This window comes from Pleurodeles waltl, chromosome 10 (assembly GCF_031143425.1).
Source record: "Pleurodeles waltl isolate 20211129_DDA chromosome 10, aPleWal1.hap1.20221129, whole genome shotgun sequence".
Lineage (NCBI taxonomy): Eukaryota > Metazoa > Chordata > Amphibia > Caudata > Salamandridae > Pleurodeles > Pleurodeles waltl.
This window is the reverse complement of record NC_090449.1, coordinates 304943972-304965790: the sequence shown is the minus strand read 5'-3', so window position 1 is coordinate 304965790 and position 21819 is coordinate 304943972. Positions and strand designations below refer to the sequence as shown.

General features: G+C 44.5%; 1 protein-coding gene across 1 annotated transcript in view; it reads right to left on the bottom strand.

Moving 5' to 3' along the window:
* NLRC3 (NLR family CARD domain containing 3) overlaps window positions 1–21819 on the bottom strand; it is a 376757-nt gene that overhangs the window by 112977 nt on the left and 241961 nt on the right. Inside the window, 3 exon segments of the mRNA XM_069209220.1 lie at window positions 15167–15250; window positions 18590–18673; window positions 20899–20982. Of these exon segments, the coding sequence (XP_069065321.1) occupies window positions 15167–15250; window positions 18590–18673; window positions 20899–20982 (252 nt within the window).

Here is a 21819-nt window from a genome sequence, read left to right as displayed (position 1 = left end):
GAAATTGAGGGTTTTGCCATTGACCTTCATTAAACGTTAGTGGAAGCTAATTACCAACAAGTACAGCTTCTGTGGCCAATGTTTGATATCAGTAACCTGGCTTCTGAAATTGGGTCACCGTAGCAATGGATACTGTATGCAACAAAACGCCTTGTGGCTAGTATAGCTGTTTTCTTTTCCATGTTTAAAAGAACTGACCATAAATTATACAGTCAATTCAAGTTTCTATGCACCAGTGTGCCTTATATCTGTGTGGGACATATAAAACCATTTGTTTAAACAAATAAATAAATATGAGAGCTGGGAGGTAAAAACAGAGTGCTCGATCCATAAATCCATTTACTACCCAGGTCCTATATCTGCTACTGTAATAATGCTGATTTGGGAAATCTACATACAAAACAATGTTTTGGTCTGACCAATAAGCAGTTCACCGAGACACTTAATTTACACTGTAAATATTACTCTTGGAACAGAATTAAGAGAGTCCTTTCAGACATTACTGAATCTGAATTCATCACTCTAATATGAATGGAAGCTGAGGAGACAGTTAATGTGTTTTAACAGTATGTTGTAATATACAATAAAGTTGTTTCCCCCGTGGGCTTAGTGAAAAAAGACCAAGTGTTTAAAGCTTTTGAATACTTAAGTGCACAAAAAATAGTAATTTACTTTCTATAGAGTACTTTGTACTGAACGTCTGCCATTCATAAGTGCTGAAAATGTTATTATTACCTAGTCTAACATTGCTCAATTTATCAACCACAGAAAGACTGAGGAAAAAATGGTCAGGCCAGAATTTGAATTTCTAATCTGCAGAGCTCAGAAGATGCCATCTGCAAATGATAACTCACTGACAGGGACTTTTTCACCTTTGTAAATTCACTCCTGCTCAGGAAAATGACAATAAATGACGGTCTACGTAAAAACTTTCTTCTTATGCAATTAACAAAGCCAAACGTAATACACAAGTACAAATGCCCGTTTGTAACATATTTACAAACAGTGAAATGTACACCTGTTGAATTACAGTGCGTAAAACCAGATACATTTTTTAGCATTCCTGAATTATGTGACTGACACTTTTTCGGTGTATAAGAATTTTACAGTACTCCTAAAAATCGTCATCAGAGATGTAATCCGAACCGAGGAGTAAATCTTCCTTTGTACCTCGTGATCTTTGCCACAATTCTTTGCTAGAAAGCTAATATTTATTTTGATAACCAAATGTAACTGATTTAATTACAGCGAACAACGTTAAAGAGAGATATACATATCAAGCACACATTGCGATTTTTTATCAGAAAATGTTGACCGGCCAATTACAAAAAGAGCTACAGCTCACCATTTAGGGCACAAATATATTATAACAGGATCACCACCTCCTCCAGATTTTTCCACGTTTCTGGGGACATTCCCGTGCATTGTAGATATCGCCTCCTCCAATTGAGAGCACCAGTCCATTCGTCCTGAGAAGGGGCCGGGTATGATTTTCAGTGTCTCTCAATGTCTCTTTTAGACATGGTGACACTAATACCCACAGATGCATGTTCTCCCCGGGGCCGCCGACATTGACAAGGATATCCAGCACAGATATGTGTGAGGAGCAATCAATCGAGCGCTCTATTATTCTCGAAACAGCGGAGAAAACCTTAGCCCAATAACGTGCAATGTTGGGACACTCCCAGACCATGTGGAAGAAGCTACGGGATCGCTAGTGCAAACGGGGCACGTAGCCTCGGCGAGCACCCCATTCTCTCAAGACACTGGTGATAAGGTAAGCCATGTGGATGAATTTCAGCTATAGGCGGGGGTGATGATCAGTTCTCTCCAGCCATCCATCACCTGGGGTACCACCCAGTCCTCTCATCGTTCCCTTAGGACCGCAAACTGGACTTAGGCTTCGGCTATTAGGAAGCTCTACAAGGTTGAAATGGCTCCCCGGCCCAATGGGCCAAAAGTAACTGTGGGTTACAGGGGGTTGTACTATGGCAAGATGGTCAATGTGGGGTGGTAGACTGTCAGGGCGTGGAGCAATTGCAGGTATTTATGGAATTGGGACTTATAAAGCACAAACTCCAAAAAGGATTTCATCTGTGAACCATTCACTGCATTACCCATCTTCGAGATGCTGATAAGGTTTTGGTGGTCAATGCCCTCTTGATGGGCCGTTTGCAGAAGCCAGGTGCCGTGCCATAGGAGGATCTCTTGAGTGGGTCTAATCTCCCAAACAGATCCATCAGAGGGCGGCTCGCAAACACAGGAGGGGCACCCACGTTACATCAGTGAGCAACCCAGGGAGAAGGGTTCCCATACAACAGTCCTTCACTGTGTTTGCAGAGAAGCAGTTACATCTCAAGCTGATTGATGGGGTTCTCGTGGCCCCTGAATAGCTAGTCATTGATTGGATTTAGGAGGCCTAGTAGTAAAGTCAGGGGTCACCAATGCCCATCCCACCCTCATTTATGGATTGCATGCCTTTGGAAGAGGCGATCTGTGGAGATTTATTTCCCCAGAGAATGGCTTGTATCCTAGCCCTAAGGTGTTTGAATCAATTGTCTGGGATGAGAAGGGGAAGGTTTTGAAGAATATAGAGTAGCCAGGATAGAATCATCACTTTGAAGAGGGCCACTAGCCCAGAAAACTAACATTTACGCCAGCGCCCCATGGGAGGACTAAAGATAGCCATTTGCCCTGGCTTTCAAGCTAAAAGGGTGCCCCGTTTGTAAACACTTGACGTTTCTGTTTTTTTTTAAAGTTGAAATTATGTCTAGCGCTGCCAAAGTTGGATGTGGTCCTGGCTTCTCTAGAACGCTAAGAGGGACTGATGTCTTGTAAGGAGGTAATGTTTACATTGGGCTACCTGGACGTCACAATCAACACATCCGATATAGGACAAACAAATGTGTTCCTATGGCCTTTACTGTATCAATTCTTTAGTTGCTCCAAATGTAGTCCATAATTGAGTCTGTACAGGTTTCACAGTGCTACTTAGTGGCTTTGAAAGATTGACATGCCAGGACTTCAAAATAGATAAAGGCAGGATTTTGGTCCAATTGTCGCTCTCAGAGGAGGGGCAGTGGGTGTGTCAGAAACGCGGCATAATTTGCCAAAGTTATGTTATTGGTTAATGATACATCAGAACACCTTTGTAGTTTGAATTATGTCTGGAGACGTAGTTGTGTGTCTACAAGAGTACAGTACATCGTTGAGGCTTCTAGAACGTGATAAAGGCAGTGGGCAGAGTCTTGTTTGAGTGACAGGGCCTGTGAGTGTCAAGTAGGTGGAAAGCCTGCATGAGCTTTGGCTAACTGTGAGTCTGATGAGAGAATGGATGCAGTCTGTAAGATGTGGTATTATAGCGCAAACCTTACTGGGTAAAAACTGAGTGCTGTACTTGGGCAAAAGCCCAAGGTACATTGCAAATCCTTTCCAAAAGGAATGCAAAACAAGTAAGTTTTATTTATTGGGTGTAAAGAAATGGCTCCCTGTTGCAGTTACCCCCCACTTTTTGCCTGATACTGATGCTGACTTGACTGAGAAGTGTGCTGGGACCCTGCTAACCAGGCCCCAGCACCAGTGTTCCTTCACCTAAAATGTACCATTGTATCCACAATTGGCACACCCTGGCATTCAGATAAGTCCCTTGTAACTGGTACTTCTAGTACCAAGGGCCCTGATGCCAAGGAAGGTCTCTAAGGGCTGCAGCATGTCTTATGCCACCCTAGAGACCCCTCACTCAGCACAGACACACTGCTTGCCAGCTTGTGTGTGCTAGTGAGAACAAAATGAGTAAGTCGACATGGCCCTCCCCTCAGGGTGCCATGCCAGCCTCTCACTGCCTATGCAGTATAGGTAAGACACCCCTCTAGCAGGCCTTACAGCCCTAAGGCAGGGTGCACTATACCATAGGTGAGGGTACCAGTGCATGAGCATGGTACCCCTACAGTGTCTAAACAAAACCTTAGACATTGTAAGTGCAGGGTAGCCATAAGAGTATATGGTCGGGGAGTCTGTCAAACACGAACTCCACAGCACCATAATGGCTACACTGAAAACTGGGAAGTTTGGTATCAAACTTCTCAGCACAATAAATGCACACTGATGCCAGTGTACATTTTATTGTAAAATACACCACAGAGGGCACCTTAGAGGTGCCCCCTGAAACTTAACCGACTGTCTGTGTAGGCTGACTAGTTCCAGCAGCCTGCCACACTAGAGACATGTTGCTGGCCCCATGGGGAGAGTGCCTTTGTCACTCTGAGGCCAGTAACAAAGCCTGCACTGGGTGGAGATGCTAACACCTCCCCCAGGCAGGAGCTGTAACACCTGGCGGTGAGCCTCAAAGGCTCACCCCTTTGTCACAGCCCAGCAGGACACTCCAGCTTAGTGGAGTTGCCCGCCCCCTCCGGCCACGGCCCCCACTTTTGGCGGCAAGGCTGGAGGGAACAAAGAAAGCAACAAGGAGGAGTCACTGGCCAGTCAGGACAGCCCCTAAGGTGTCCTGAGCTGAGGTGACTCTAACTTTTAGAAATCCTCCATCTTGCAGATGGAGGATTCCCCCAATAGGGTTAGGATTGTGACCCCCTCCCCTTGGGAGGAGGCACAAAGAGGGTGTACCCACCCTCAGGGCTAGTAGCCATTGGCTACTAACCCCCCAGACCTAAACACGCCCTTAAATTTAGTATTTAAGGGCTACCCTGAACCCTAGAAAATTAGATTCCTGCAACTACAAGAAGAAGGACTGCCTAGCTGAAAAACCCCTGCAGAGGAAGACCAGAAGACGACAACTGCCTTGGCTCCAGAAACTCACCGGCCTGTCTCCTGCCTTCCAAAGATCCTGCTCCAGCGACGCCTTCCAAAGGGACCAGCGACCTCGACATCCTCTGAGGACTGCCCCTGCTTCGAAAAGACAAGAAACTCCCGAGGACAGCGGACCTGCTCCAAGAAAAGCTGCAACTTTGTTTCCAGCAGCTTTAAAGAACCCTGCAAGCTCCCCGCAAAAGGCGTGAGACTTGCAACACTGCACCCGGCGACCCCGACTCGGCTGGTGGCGATCCAACACCTCAGGAGGGACCCCAGGACTACTCTGATACTGTGAGTACCAAAACCTGTCCCCCCTGAGCCCCCACAGCGCCGCCTGCAGAGGGAATCCCGAGGCTTCCCCTGACCGCGACTCTTTGAACCTAAAGTCCCGACACCTGGGAGAGACCCTGCACCCGCAGCCCCCAGGACCTGAAGGACCGGACTTTCACTGGAGAAGTGACCCCCAGGAGTCCCTCTCCCTTGCCCAAGTGGAGGTTTCCCCGAGGAACCCCCCCCTTGCCTGCCTGCAGCGCTGAAGAGATCCCAAGATCTCTCATAGACTAACATTGCGAACCCGACGCCTGTTTCTACACTGCACCCGGCCGCCCCCGCGCTGCTGAGGGTGAAATTTCTGTGTGGGCTTGTGTCCCCCCCGGTGCCCTACAAAACCCCCCTGGTCTGCCCTCCGAAGACGTGGGTACTTACCTGCAAGCAGACCGGAACCGGGGCACCCCCTTCTCTCCATTCTAGCCTATGTGTTTTGGGCACCACTTTGAACTCTGCACCTGACCGGCCCTGAGCTGCTGGTGTGGTAACTTTGGGGTTGCTCTGAACCCCCAACGGTGGGCTACCTTGGACCTAGAACTGAACCCTGTAAGTGACTTACTTACCTGGTAAAACTAACGAAAACTTACCTCCCCCAGGAACTGTGAAAATTGCACTAAGTGTCCACTTTTAAAACAGCTATTTGTCAATAACTTGAAAAGTATACATGCAATTTTGATGATTTGAAGTTCCTAAAGTACTTACCTGCAATACCTTTCGAATGAGATATTACATGTAGAATTTGAACCTGTGGTTCTTAAAATAAACTAAGAAAAGATATTTTTCTATATAAAAACCTATTGACTGGATTTGTCTCTGAGTGTGTGTACCTCATTTATTGTCTATGTGTATGTACAACAAATGCTTAACACTACTCCTTGGATAAGCCTACTGCTCGACCACACTACCACAAAATAGAGCATTAGTATTATCTATTTTTACCACTATCTTACCTCTAAGGGGAACCCTTGGACTCTGTGCATGCTATTCCTTACTTTGAAATAGCACATACAGAGCCAACTTCCTACATTGGGTACTTATGGTAATTGAAGAGTTGTGTCTTCGGTTTCTCCCTGAATTACTGGAGGATCTGAGCAGTGTTCTATTGGTTCAGACGGGGTTCTGTCAGGGGACCTTTTGAGAGCTGACGGGCTTAGGCTTGCACAGGTGGTGAGGCCTACGGATGGCCAATGCTACTTGAGGGCTCCCAGCCAATGAATGGGTTCTCAGGGTCGAAAGGACAGAACCCTTACAGTTCAGTGACTAAGCAGATTGTCACTGGGGGTAATCTGACCCACTGGAGTCTCCTGGACCCATGTCATCTCTGCAATGTGGTTCACGGCTGGAAATAAAGAGGCACCAGATCCACTAGACTCCTGTGAGGCAGTGAGTGAGTGATGCACTTTGGATCTCTATTGGAAAACTACCAATCTAATGTGTGAGAATGGCACAGGAATGCCTCAGTTCATGCCTATAGCGGCGGTGCATACCTTACAATTAGCTTAGTATTTATCCAAGGTATCCCGAACATAGATTTTCGGCCTGCCTTTACATTTGGTGGATAGTCACAGGACACAGAACAGTTAGACCCAAAACTGGTTCACAAGATCTTGATATTTCCTCAAAGCTTTGCTGTTCTTGTCTCATGGGGAACCCCAAGGATCATTGGGATGCACTTGGGAGGGTAAAGGTGCCCTGCTCCAAGCAAGGAAAAAAAGAACATAATGAGAGAGGTAGTGCCTTTCATGAGGGTAGGTGCGGGCTACTAAGGACATACATGGATGAGAGGATGCTTGTGGCTACATGGGGCTGCATATCTCGCCATAGTCAGCAAAGTGGCTTCTACAAGTCCAGATCTTCTGAAAAGACATTTGAGCCCCATCCAAACTGACATATGTTGGCAGGTCTCACTCCTCCTCTATACACACAATGTTTTTTAAGGTAATTTGTTGCAATCTGACACCCTTTTGTGGAGGTGCAGTCAGGCAACAGAAAGACTGAACTTGCCTTTATAATACAAAGGATTGGCAAATCCCTGCATAAACGCCTATCCCTAATTTCTTTTCAATAGGCGACTTGTGACGCACCCAGTCGCCAATTATAAAGAAAAGACGTCAGAGTTCAACTGTAATGACTTATTACAGTTGAGTTCTGACGTCACAATGCCTGCTGCCAGAGACAACAGCAGGGGTGAAAGGCAAGAGCAGGTGTTTAAAGCAACTAAAATTAAATATTGGTTTTCTTTCTTCTACTATGGCTACGGTGAAAAGCAGAAAGATCATATTTATTTTTTTGCACTCCTTAGATAACTACAGAGATTATTTCTGCATATTTCTACCCAGTACGGCCTACTGCAGCTTTTTTTTAACTGACTTGTACTGCGTTGATTTTAATATGTTTTTGCAACAAATATCTAACTGATCTTGATGTGTTCAATTTTGCAATAGAGGTTCTATTTTGATTCATCATGTTTACAAACATGTTCTTTCATATGAACGAGCTACACACCAAGTACATAAGTAGTTTATAGAAAAGGTGATGGTGTGACCATGTGTTATATGGGATAATGTACCCCTGCTGTACATACTAAGGATACTGCAAGTCACCTCAGAGTTCAATAACCTTATAAAGGGGCTCAGACTTCAGCCTCGTTTTCTCTATATGGTTATGGAACTTCTCTGTGACTTGCCATATCCTTATAATCTACGGCAGGTTTTTTTTTATCCCTAATAAAAAGCCCTTTGTGAGCTCCTTTTGTAACAGTGGTACATTTAATAAATACTAGAATGTGTGTCACAAACTAAGTTGCGAGTTGTACGTCCTGCTTTTGGGCCTGATGAACCACGTTAAGACACAGGTTTATATTATTAGGAGTTAGTGATTAATTTTTGGGCGAGTTGTTACACCCTTCACAATTTGTACTCACTAGCATATTGACTCAGGACAGTCAGAAACAATTTCTTGCACAGTTATACAGCACATGAGGGAGGCAGATTAGTGTAGGAGACCTCTATTTTATATTTCCAGTTCCATGGCAATAGTAACTTATGGGAGCTTTGATGGTTATTTAGACCGAATAAAGCTTGTGTGACTGAAATTTATGGGAGCTAAAAAACGGAAACTGTTTATATGATGGCAATGTAGACTTATTCCATGGATAACACAAGGCACATTAGCTGAAGTCAATACTGCAATGATACACCATGGTACATAACATTCTTGTCATAACATTTATGAATCATAATTGATTTGGATTTATAAAGCATGCACATATAAGTGGCATTCATAGGAAAAATAACGAATATGTAATTTAGCTGATACAAAATGTAAATATAACAAGCAGTGGCAAAACCAACAGGTCATGACTCATCCAACTGTCATTTTGTAGGCACGCGCAAACAAATGCAAGCACCTAAACATTATGCAGGCTTTTTTTTTTTTTTATATATTTTTAATTTAAAAAAGCACTTTTTTCTTTTTTTGAGGTGTAGGTGGGGTGAAGCAACACCGCAGGCAAGGGTGGGGAAGGAAGCAATACCAGGGATTGGAGCAACATAGGGGACAAAAGCAACATGGAGGATGAGAGGGCAGAAGCAGCACAGAGAGTGCAGGCTGGGGTCAGCAATACTGAGGGCAGGGTGGAAGCATCATGGGCAAGAGAGAGGAACGTAGAGCACAGGATGGAAGAGAAGCACACGGGTTATAGAAGAATGTGGAGTTGTTGGGGGGAAGTGCGTGGCCAAGAAAGCAATATTAGGGAGAAACACAGGAGGACGAGCACAACATGGACTGGGGAGAGGAAGAAACACATGGTGCGAGAAAGCAACACAAAGCATAGCGGTGGGGGGAAGAGCAGTACATGAAAGAGACTGCTGAATACCATGCACACGCGTAGAATGCTTAACAAAAAAAAAAGTAGTGCTTGAAAAGTGAGCAGTAGAATGGTACAAGTAATGCGTTCATGCTCCAGGTGAGGGACAAATACAACAATAGGAAATAAAGCCTAGACAAGGTGACAAATAAAAAGCAAATTAGAGCAACAATAAAGCCAACTTGAAATAATAGGCTCGATGGACATTATAAACTAACAATAAGCCTTTTCACCAACAGACATTTTGTGCTGTCTGGTAGGCAAGACCTAAAAATGGGAGCCAAAAAGAAGGGAGTAAGATGACTTTGAGGGTAGGCCTGGATGAAATCTTAATGATGCCCTCAAATTAATGAAATATGCAACATTTTATGAAGTTTCACATTACCCAATTTGGCAAAATGTCTGTCTAATGAAGTATGAATTGTACAGAAACTGTATCGCCAAGAGTCTCTGTTTCAGCTAGTCTCCTGCCGAGCAGGGGTACAACTGTTATTGGTGGAGCTGCTGCAGGGGCACTGGGCCAAGGGATGGTGGGGCCCCACTGCAGCAGATGCATGAACCTTCTGAGTGCAGATGCTAAGAGCACAGGAGATTATGTGATCTGATACTCCAATGATGCACTGGAGTCCATCAGCTGTGGGAGTCAGAGTCAGAACATCAGCATCCACTGGATCCCCTTCAGTTACACTGATGAAGGAAGCCTGGAAGTAAATCTCATTGCACATGCTCTGAGTGGCCGAGAGACATCAGTGTGGGGCACTGCGCATGCTCATACTTATAAGTGCAGAGCCCACCACCTGGCCCTAGTTTTCTGCTGCCACCAAACAAAACCTTACCCTGCTGTGTGGCTTCTGCTCTGTCAGAAGAGAGTCATGATTATAGCCTCAGGGGCAAACAGGCAGAGGGTAGACTTTGAAGGTCAGTATAAACACAGGTGGGGTTATTTAGCACATAATCCTGAAAATAGAAAAAATATTTCGTTTTTGTGTGTTTCTTGAACATTTTATGATCTGTGGTATTATAGATAATGTCTACACACTGGCTCGTGTTGTAAAATGTCACCATTATTGGTTATTGCAGAAGAAATAGAACCATTTTTTCTGAGACTCATGGAAACAGGCCAGGATTTTGGAGACCAAGAGGGAAATCCTCAGATGAAGATGTAGATCGAGGGGACCCACGAGCACTTGTTATACATACCTAACAACGAGCCATCAAGAGCAAGTTTTGGGGAGGGAATGATCCAGGTAAAAATACATGGAGGATGGGGAATAATTTCATGGTGGGTGGTCACAATGAAGCCTTCTAAGATTGAAGAGGGTGATATCCTCTGCAGATGAATTCCGAAGTGTGTGGTAGAGGAGATGGAATTGTAGTTCAAAAGGCAAAGGAATGGTCAATATAATAAAATAGTGCTGCCTGGAGTCCCTGTAAAGAATACGAGATGTTGACATGACTGGGGTAAATGTAAACACATCTAGCTGTCCTGCCTCTCAAAGGCCAGTGGGCGTGGAGTACAGTCAGTGACCCGCTAAACGGGCCCCTGTCGTTTAAAATTTTCATCTTGGGAAGAGCAGCACAACTTGGAAAGTTGAGTGCATCCTTCCAGTGAGTTTTACAGATCCTCATACTTCTCGTATTTTATGTATTTCTGGAAAACAATTTTTTCTCTGTGTTATGAAGGTGTTTTCTATCTCAGAAGAAACGTTCTGGAGATTTCAAAAGGAGGAAGCAAATGAATACACTTGAAATAAGACCTTCTTCATGTCAAGAAGTGTTGGTGTCCGGAAGTACGCAGAGGTGTGAATGGGCCAGCTATTTATCTGAAGGAGGAAGGCTTGCACTGTGTTGTTTATGCTGTCCCTGTCTGGTGCTGCCATTGTTTAGTCCAAACTTGCATTATAGCCTTAAGGTTTTAATTAGGACACAATTGTAAAGGTAAAATAACGAAAAACGTGACTATTAGGAAATAATGTCTTTATGAAATGCATATTTTTCCGTTGTAGATATTGCAAAACATTAGTCAAATTAACCGTCAGAAAGAAATTTGACCAAAGTGATAACCTTTATTTTTTCCAAAAATGTATAGTTCGTTTCTGTTTTTGTAACTGTAGTCGGATAGACTTGCATAAGCAACAGAGACAAGGAGTGACCGCAGAATGACTTCGCACTGGTTAATAGTGGTGAGTACGGACAGGTGAATCTGATGTCAGAGGAGCCCTGTTGCTGCTTACGGATCGCGGCGTCACCCAAGCAAGGGCCCAGTTTCATTGCATTGTCCATGACAAGTTACCACCACTGCTGTCACTATTACAGCGATGAGTTAGTTGCAGGAGCTGCAGGTGGTGGGGCTGATTGCAAAGAATAACTTTGGCGACCTTGTGCTGATGATTTCTTCTCGCTGTTTTTTGACAGGTCTCATTTGCAAGTACCTAGAGACAACCTATTTTAAGCGAGCTATACAAATAAAAATAAATAAGCTGAGAAGGGAGACAGCTGGCAGTTCGGGCGTAGCTTCCCTAACGAAAGTAAAGCCAGGACTGGGCCAACTATATACCTTATAATTACTATGCATACACATTACACAATATATACATACATACCTGTAGGGAAATGACTATCATGGCATGGTTACCACCTAACTTTTTGCCTTTTGTTGATGCTAGTTTTGATTGAAAGTGTGACGGGACCCTAAACTGTACCTTTGTTCCCACAATTGGCACAGCCCTGGCACACAGATAAATCCCTTGTAAATGGTACCCTTGGTACCAGGGGGCCTGTGGCCAGGGAAGGTCTCTAAGGGCTGAAGCACGTATTATGCCACCCTGGGGACCCCTCACTCAGCACATGCACACTGCCTCACAGCTTGTGTGTGCTGGTCATCCAACTCAATGGTGTATATCAAGCCCCTTGATAATACAAATGTCACTATTCCGGTGGGATTAATTTGCTCACTCTCCTGAGGTTGAATATAAGCTGGTAGACAGCTCAGGACCATGACCTGGATGAAAGAGAAATTCTCAGCCATGTCCCTCCTTTGGACCTGGATCAATCACTCATTCTCCAGTACAATTTGCACTCCCAGTTGCACAGCCTAAATAGCTAAGCTGTCCAGTGCCAATGGGTGAATCTGAGACCATTTTCATGGGAAGGCATGAGTGAGAAATGAAAAGACAGAGTCCTCATTAAGCTGTTTAAGTAATTAATCCAGTCATGGTCCAAACAGTTTTCCCAGGAAGGAAAGATTAAATTGCACTGATTTCTGGGAGGATGTCCCTTTCCAGGACCTCAGCAAGTACTGAATTTGAGTGGTAGCCTCAAATGAGGAGATTTACCTCTGGTATCCTTCAATGCCTGCTCCTTCATCCATCAAGGACATCTACGACAGCTTCGGATCCCAAGACTCTCCGAACTCACCAATAATGCCCCAACTAGGATCCACTGAACCACCACGGCTCCGGCACACCTGGACCACCCTCACGACGGACTAGACTCACTCCATCATGAGCAGTATCCATTCCGGAGCCTCTACTGACCCCTGCCCCCACTACATCTTCAACAAGGCCAGTGCATCAATCACACCCCAGCTCCACAAGACTATCATCGGCTCCATAGAGTCAGCAACCTTCCATGAGAACTGGAAGCATGCCGAGATCCGCTCGCATTTAAAGAAACACACAGCCAACCCAACAGATCCTAAGAACTACCATTCCATCTCGCTGCTGCTGCCCTTCCCAGCTAAGTTTGCCAAAAAAGAAATCAACAATCAGGTCGCCAAGACATAGAGGACAAAAACATCCTGGACATCTCCCAATCAGGATTCAGAACTAACCATAGCACAGAGACCGCCATGTTTGCTGCCACAGATGACATCCGCTCTCCTCGACCGCGGCCAAACAGCAGCCCTCATCCTACTAGATCTTTCAGCCACCTCCGATACAGTGTCCCACTGCACCCTATGCGCCAGACTCCACACAGCAGACATACGCAGCAAGGCCGTTTGATGGATACACTCCTTCCGAACAGGCAGAACACAGAGAGTCAGGCTCCGGCCACTCCTCTCAGAACCAACAGAAATCAGCTGTGGAGTACCCCAAGGATACTCGTTGAGCCCCATGCTGTTCAACATCTACATGACCCCACTCACCCCAATCATCAGGAACTACTGTATGAACATTGTGTCCTATGCTGATGACACCCAGCTGATCATCTCCCTGACCAAAAACCCCTCAACAGCCAAGAAGAGTTTCAATGATGGGATGGAAGCAGTCACCACCTGGATGACAGAGAGCTGCCTTAAGCTGAACTCCAACAAAAGCGAGATCCTCATCCTGGGACAATCCCCCTCAACCTGGGATGTGGTGGCCCACAACACTCGGCAGCACACCCTCCCCCACAGACCACGCACGAAACCTCAGCGTTGTCCTCGACTCAGTACTCACCATGACAAGACAGGCCAACTCTGTCGCATCCACCTGCTTCCACACCCTCGACTCCTACAGAAGATTTTCAGATGGATATAAAGCAACTGCCACAAAAGCGTGACACATGCCTTGATCACAAGCAGACTTGACTACTGCAGCACCCTCTATGCTGGAACCACCAAGAAGAACCGGAGCAAGCTGCAACAAATCCAGAACATGCTCGTCCTGAACATCCCCTGCAGAGAACAAATCACAGGACACCCGATAGACCTCCTCTGGCTCCCCGTCAAGAAGAGGATCAACTTCAAACTCCTCGTATACACCTACAGAGCCCTCCACAACATCGGACCCAGCTACCTCAACCATTGCATCAACTGGTGCTCCCCTTCTAGACCTCTCCGCTCCTCACAGCAGTCGCTGAACACCTTAACCTGAAAAAGAAGTCCTCAGCTGGAGGAAAATCATTCACCTACCTGGCGGCAAAAGGTTGGCACCCCGTTTCCTCTCCACCTCAGGCAGTCGCCATCCCTATCTCAATTCAGGAAGGACCTCAAGATCTGGTTCTTCGACTGAACCCTGAGGAGATGCCTAACAACACCTTGAGACCATATGGATGAGTTGCGCGCTCTAAAAAAACTGATTGATTGACTTCTCCATTACTCATAGCAGTGGTGATTGCACCCTCGTGTTTGTGGCAGTCATTCACCTACTTTGAGTATCCATTGATTCAGTTGGCTGAGAAGGATCAGTCTGTGTCTTATCAGATCAGTTTCTCATGCAAAATTTTGGAGTTCTGCTGCCACAGCTTCACAGTTGTACCCATTATTGTGTTTGGCCAGGTTTGTGGGATGTGGGATGAGAGGAAGATCTGATCCCATGTCACGCCTGCACAAAAACTACTTTATTATCCCACTTGGAGCTGGAGACACAAACAAGTGGGGCCAGAAGCTTGAGAGCGCCAGCATATGCTTAGGAATACAACAGCTTTTTCATCTACGGAGGACATCTTTGTTTTCAACTATTTGTTAAAAATGAATGCCATTACTTCTTATCTTGCAAGAGAAAAGAGCCAGAAGTCTATCTTAAATAGTTGTATTATTTTTAACCATTGACTCGCTCACAGGAGACAGGCAAATCAGACCTCATTTTCATCTTTCCACATGAAACTTATGGACTTCAAGGGCTTGCTAGCTTACACTCTGGAATAAGCTTTGTTGCAGAGGTATTCTGACAACTTGCCATTTTTAATGTGTGAACTACACACATACTGGCATATAAAAATGTTTCATATTCTTCTGATAAGGTAAAGAAGGGGGAAACATACGATAGGAATTGTGCACAATAAATACATGAGAACAAAAATACCACATGGCCAAGTCAAAATCGAACAGAAGCGAGGCCACACATCCTAGCCTCACTGAAGGCACATCCTTGATAAATTAGAAGAACGCTGATTTATTAGACTGTGGGCACAGAACCTACCAGAAGGAGCTACAACAATGTTTTCTGGAGGGGAAAAGAAATGCCAAGCTCTAAAGGCAGGGCTAGTTAGGACAAACTGCTAACTGCCTTTACTGTTCCAAGAAATAAGGCAGCTTTTTGTGAAATGAGAATAATTAAAAAATATTTTCTTTTTTTTGACATATGCTGCTTGTTTTGCAAAATTGCACCATAAACAAGTGATACACTTAGTAACACATACCACATTCACAAGGGACAGATCATGCACCCAGAGACTTACTAGAGCGAAGTGAGGGTCGTGTTCACCTTCAGCGCAGCACATATAGCGGACATTCCTTCGTCTCCAATGGTGTTCTCCTGCAGACTGATAAAGAAGCAGGGTCTGATGTCAATGGGCTCTCTAAAGTCTACTCTGTCCAATCATCTCGAAGAGCTTTTATTACATCCCCCATCTACCTCCCCGCTTCACACAACCTCTAAAAAGCTCTTTTGTAACCTTGCAATCCTTTATTCACAGTGCAACACCCCACAACACGACCAAACATACAATTTTCAGTCTACTGATTGACATGCCACTAATGACGCAGTAGCAGAAAAGCCCAAAGGAAAGAGCCACACTGCCGAGTCATGGTTTCACGGAACACCACACAGCAGAAACAAACAGCCACTACACACACGGGGGAATCATCAAGTGATGCTTAGCAGTCCGTGGCAGGGCGTGATATATAGACAACCATAGCTTGCAAAGGTCTGCACGATGGTTTCCACAGAGCCCAAGAGCACGAAAAAGACGTCTTGTTTCGCTATCATTCCCTGCGTCACTCACAAGCAGAGCTTTATTTGTGCAGGCAGTAAGCACAGTTTTTGGGGACCGGGACTTATTTTTTATTATCAGACTTTGACACAGAACTTGAGAAAGAAAGGCAGAAAGAGACGAAAGAAAGAGCAAGATAGTAAAATAGTGACAAAGAAAGCAGGCATGAAAAAGAACCGGTAGGAATTACGTTATCAGGCAGGAAGTGTAGGGCGGTGGAATAAAGAGGCATAAGACGGAATCAACACTGGCCAGCTTTGGTATTCAGCAACCCTGATAATCAACAGCACAGAAGGCCGGGCCTTAAGGAGCCTTGTGGGTGCCAGCACCAACTTTTTTTTTTACAAGTTACTGCCAACAATGGTTCGTAATAAGAATGTCAACGGATCTTTATAAACATTCATTGTAGATATCCAAAGCTACAGAAATACCAAAGGGAGTAGCCAGAAAATGTAAATATGCCTGTGGTATTCATAGAGTAAGTAGAAACTTTGGGCCATATGTAAGAAAAGAGGCACTGCACTCAATGCAGCACCACTTTTCTTGCGCCCCTTAGCGCCCCCCTAACGACACCATGTGTGAGCCGTACCTAAGATACGGCACACCACGGCAGTAGCTAGGAAACTAGCATCAACATTTTTGACGCCGGTTTGGAGCTTTGCAGGATTAGGTTTAAAAATATTGATGCTACTACTGCAAATCCCACTGAGGCCCATTATTATAAATAATGGTGGGCCTCCTTTTAACACCTGCTCTGAGCAGTGCTGAAAAAGATGACGCAAATATGGCACATGCATAATGTAGGGCAAAGGGTTGAATGCACTGCACAATCTTGCAAATCAAGCGCAGCGTTTTTGGCCATCTAACGCCATGTTAGAGTAAAAAAAAAATGACGCTACTGTGTCGTTAGATGGAGCAATGGGCTCTTACATCTGCCCCTTTTTCTCAAGTTCCATTAAGAACGTCAGGGTTGGAAATTCTTATATTGTCAGTTTAGCACTGGGACTGACAGGAGGAGGTCATGCCGTGGCAGGCTGATTAGAGCTTCATCCTATTTACAATAATGCCCCACTTGTCTTCTCCAATGGCACGAGGAGTGAAGCGAACAAGCTGCATCCCCCCAGACGAGTTCCACCCATCTATCCATCCATCCATCATATAACACATCGGCTCACCCATCCTTTCACCCTTCCATCCACCCTTTTACGTGTCCACCCTTGCAACCTTTCACTCTTCTACCCTTCCACACTCTTTCTTTTACCCTGCTTCACTGCTTTCTATCTACCGCTCTTTTGTTTCTCTCCTCCTTACTTTTTCTATCTTACCTTTTCCTATCTTGTTTGTTCTTTCTATTTGCCTCTCTCTCTCTTTTTTCCCTCTCTTTGTTTTTACAACTTTCCTCATTGCTCTTTCACTGTGCATTGGTTAGGTAGCGGAGTTTTCCGTTGCCCACGCTCCTTACTTATTACTGGTTATTATTTACGAGCCGCTGTCTGAAGGCATGCAGATAGAGCAAATCTTTTAGGAACTAATTAACATTTTAGTGGACAAGTGGCAATCTCTGCTGTGGCTGCTTAGGTGATTGGTAGTTGGTTTCTGCACTGGCGCCATTAACCCGAGGCCATATTGAACTGCCTTAGTGACAGAGCTGGTGGACAGAGGGGTGAACTCTCCCGAGACATGCCAAGAGTCTGCTCTGTTAGACCGTCCCCTCAAGTCGTCAATGTAAGGCTCCCTGCTGCCCACTGTCAATGTCAGGTTGGGAGAGGCTCAGTTCATTGTCTTTCGAAACTCGCAGCGTTTCAGGGCTCGAGTGGTCTGGACTGGCGCATCCAATGATGATTAATATAATTGCCTCAGTGCAATGACTCTTGGGAAACGGCCATTCCTGTCAAGAGGAAAAAGCAGGGCAAATAAATAAAAGCGACTATATAAATGCAAGGATTTGCTGGACAGCAAGTCGTAGTCCCTTCTCCTTTTCCGGCATCACACTAATAAGACATCCATATAAGTAAGCCCCTACTATTAGAATCAAAAGGTGAAAATGAATATGCTGTGGAAAAAATACACTGCAGGCAGTTAAGCCATTAATATAATCCCCATGATAAACAGCCGCAGATTGCATCCGCCATGCTGTTCCCAACAGAATACTCCAAGGCATGCATAGAAAGACCACAAAGAATACCACAAAGTACCCCAAAAATGGTCACCTGACTGATTCCACAAAGCCATTTAGGACAAAAAGGCTAATGGACACTGGAGAACACAGCCACACCTGTACCTGACTAAACAAATCACCCAAGATCAGGGTCTTCAGAACACCCAAAGAGAGGAGTGCACAGGCAAACAGCTGAGACAGAAGTAGCATCCTAGAAAAAAGCCAAACAAAACACCATAGGGAAGTGTCATGGGGGTAACTATGACACACATACACAGAATATTCTAGAACATGGCCACAAGAAAACATAAGAAGAATATCATAAGGGAAAACAATAGACACAAACACAAAGGGTATCCAGGACCATGGTGACTCAGAATACCATGGGAGAGTAACATAGGGTATCTATGGGCATACGTACATGGCACACCCTAGACCTGCATTATACAAAGCAGGAAAGGATAGGTTTGTAGGTTAACCTTGAGTCATGCAGTTGTCCATAAAAAGGGCCACACAGAGCCTTACAACCAAAATGTCAACACAAAAGCTATGTGACACAGGCGGCCAGAGCACCAAAGTACAAGGTATTGATTGCACAAATCCCATGGGCCAGGTCACATCAAGCGCCCTCACAGAGGGAGACACAGAGAATGACAGTTCCGGGTCCTACAGAGCGCCATCGGACAGGACTGTGCAAGTGGTAGGATCTGGACACCACAAAAAACACTCACTCCAGGCTGGTCAGGCTTTGATTGTGCTGTAGTGCTTGCGCCAGGGCCTTGGCTGCCTTTGACTGGATGAAGTTCCACTGGAGGCTGCAAAGGAACAAATAATTACAAGAACCAGCATGTCCAAAAGGTTTCCTTTTGTATAGTGAGAGGCTTTTTCTTACTTCAGCAGTGCATACGCAACAAGTCTAATACAGCAACAGTTCACACTGCCACACACAAACACACTCAGTACAGTAGCGATCAGAGGCGCAGAAAGGGCGACCTGGGCCATAATGAAAGAAAGGTGGATCCTCAATACCTCAGTATGGCAAGAAACTACAGCCATAGTTGGGTTCCCGAGGGCACTTCACATTGGAATCTGGTGTCACTACACATGCTGCACTATTGATAGCTACGCCACAGGTACAGCTGGCAGCAGTATAAGCATTTTTACACAAACACAACTTCAATCGATTCACCTCATGAGCATAGAGTCTGACCATGACTATTACTGGAAAACACATACACTCTGATTAAATGCTTAACTAAAAGGAAAAAAGTAGTTCCCTAAAAGTGAGCTGTGGAAGGACACAAGTCAGCTAATCAAAGAAGATGGTAAAGAGGACATTCTCCAGAGGAGTGACAAACACAAGATAAACAATGGACGCCATCAAATAAGAAGCAAGGACATGAGACACAGAATAGGACCAACCAATGGTAAGCAATGAGCGAGCTTTAAGTCCACTGTAAGTTCTTGGTAAACACACAATAGGTCTTTCAAAATCAGACAGCTTGCACTATCTGGTTTACTTGACCTAAAAAAGAGCTGATTGCCTATAGTGAGGACAATTAGGTAGACTTTCTGAGCTCATTAAGTGGGTTTCACAGCTCAACATGACTCTTGAAAATAGTGCTTTTTGAGGGGCAGGGAAAGTAGGGAGTGTGTATTGGTTAACAATACCACTCTTACTCAAAAACGTGCTCTCCCTAGAGTGACTGGATAAATGTATTGGATGTCAATAATCAATCATGCTTTTGCTGAATAGCCACCCTTGCCTGGGAGCAGGAGAGCACTGAATTAGTGGGTGTTAATAACACTCTTACTAAGAAGTACTCTCTCTCTATAAAGCAATGGCATTGATTGAGAGGGTGTCAATATTCAATAATACTGTTGCTGAGAAGAAGTACTCTTTCTAGAAAGCAATGACATCAATTGAGTGGAAGTCGATAATCAGTACCACTATTACTGAATAGCCATTAAATTAAAGGAGAGAGGTTATCGATTGAGTGGGTGTTAATTCTTAAAAATACTTTGAGCTTTTCTTAAAAGAAGCATTGGTCCTACAGAAGGTCACTGATTGAGAGTTGAAATCAAAACTCGTGCTAGCCCCAGAGAGAGGGTAAATATTATTTGGTGCTGACAATTAAGACAACTCTTGGTGAAAATAAAATTCATGGAGAGAGAGCAACGAATCAGTACTGTATTGACAAGTAATATCACTTTATTGAAAAAAAACTTTGGGCCAGATTTATAAAAATATCACTCAAAGCACCGCAGCAAGACTATTTGCTGTGCTAATATCAAGGAGAGAGCAGGAATGCACTATATCTACTAAGTTACGACACATCCCACTCTCTCCCTGTACTGGCACACTGAGTGCTGCCCAGCACCAACATAGGCAACCTTGTTCCACAATGCAAGGGTGCCTGTGTTACTTGCAGGATTGTTTTTGTGAAAGAAGGAACATTTTCAGGTACAAAAACAATCCTTATAGGCATTTTACTCTTTCTATATATGCTGCAAATTGCAGCACACGTACAAAGAGGAAATAATGAAGAGAAATGAAAATATTTTCCTTGTTACGCTTCTGTTGGGAAGGCATACAATTTTGACTCCATCCAAGGTTTAATATCCTTACTATATTGGAACTGTGTCGAAATCTATTTTTGGATGCATGGAAACATCCATGCTCCCCCCATGGAATACCTTCACAACACAGAGTAGAGCTAGGGAGTGATTTGAGCTACCTTGAGTTTCTCTGTGTTTACTAAGCCAAGCAAGGTGGCTTAGCGTTGCTTAATGTACCTCACTTTAGTCCTTGCATCGTCTTGCACAATACAAGGGCTTAGTAAATCTGGCCCCAGGTCTTCAGTGAGACAGGGAAGGGAATGGGTGGGCATGAAGACTGACAATCCCTAACAACAGTGTGCTGGAGTAAATACGGAGAAGAAACAGTGCCCTATTCTTGACACCTACATGAACAGGACAAAGTGCAAAAGAAGTCAAAGAAGAACATAAAGGGACAGGAGTAGTGGTAAAAAAAACTCACTGCAGTGACTCTAGTGTCCCATTCAGTCTCACTGCCTGTGCAATCGCCGTGGCCCCTTCATCATGTAAAAGGTTTGCTGTCAAACTAGAGACAAAAAGAAGATAGTGGTACAACAAACAGTGTGAAGATAATCCCATTAATATTTACACTCTGCCCCCATTTTCATTTCTACCTTGGTGTAAAGAAAATTGCGGGACCCTCGACTATGTTCTGCAGGGTGGGTCCCGCAATCTACACACTTGAACCTAATGAAATACAATAGGAAGAGGACTCGCAATAAGGACACAATATTGCATGTCAGCAAACACTTAAAAATCAACATTTCACATGACAAGGAGTCTTTTGATGTAGCACTACTTACGCAAAGACATTACACATAGTGTACGGCTCACAAATGATATCTACCTAGCTGTACTAAGCAAGCACAAAAGGTGCAGAGTTTACACAACTTGAATCTATTCCATATTAGCAGTCTAAATGTTGTCTGTATTTCTTAAAAATCTTAAAAGATTTGAGAAATTTTAAAACTTTTTATTATCTTTATATGTAGTTCATTAGCTTGCCTGGAGACAGACACCTGCCCTATCCTGGGAAAAATGATAATAGAACATGCTCACAGTCACATGCAAAGAAAGGTCTATTCCATGTCCTCTCCACCCAACAATGGTATTGTGTCACAGGAGCACTTTGCTCTCACATGCCACTGTGGGCATCCCAGACAAGCAGAGTGAGGCTGCTCTAAGCAGACATTTAGTGTAACCGCTCAAAAACTAAGGTGCTTGCAAATGACTCATACCCCCAACATCACCAAGAATAGATGGTTGTAGAAAAAAACAAAGACGATTGCTGGCTATGCCAATACTTTCTTTAAAACATTGTGCCTCTGTGCAGCCATTATCCCACCACTACACCCACAACAAA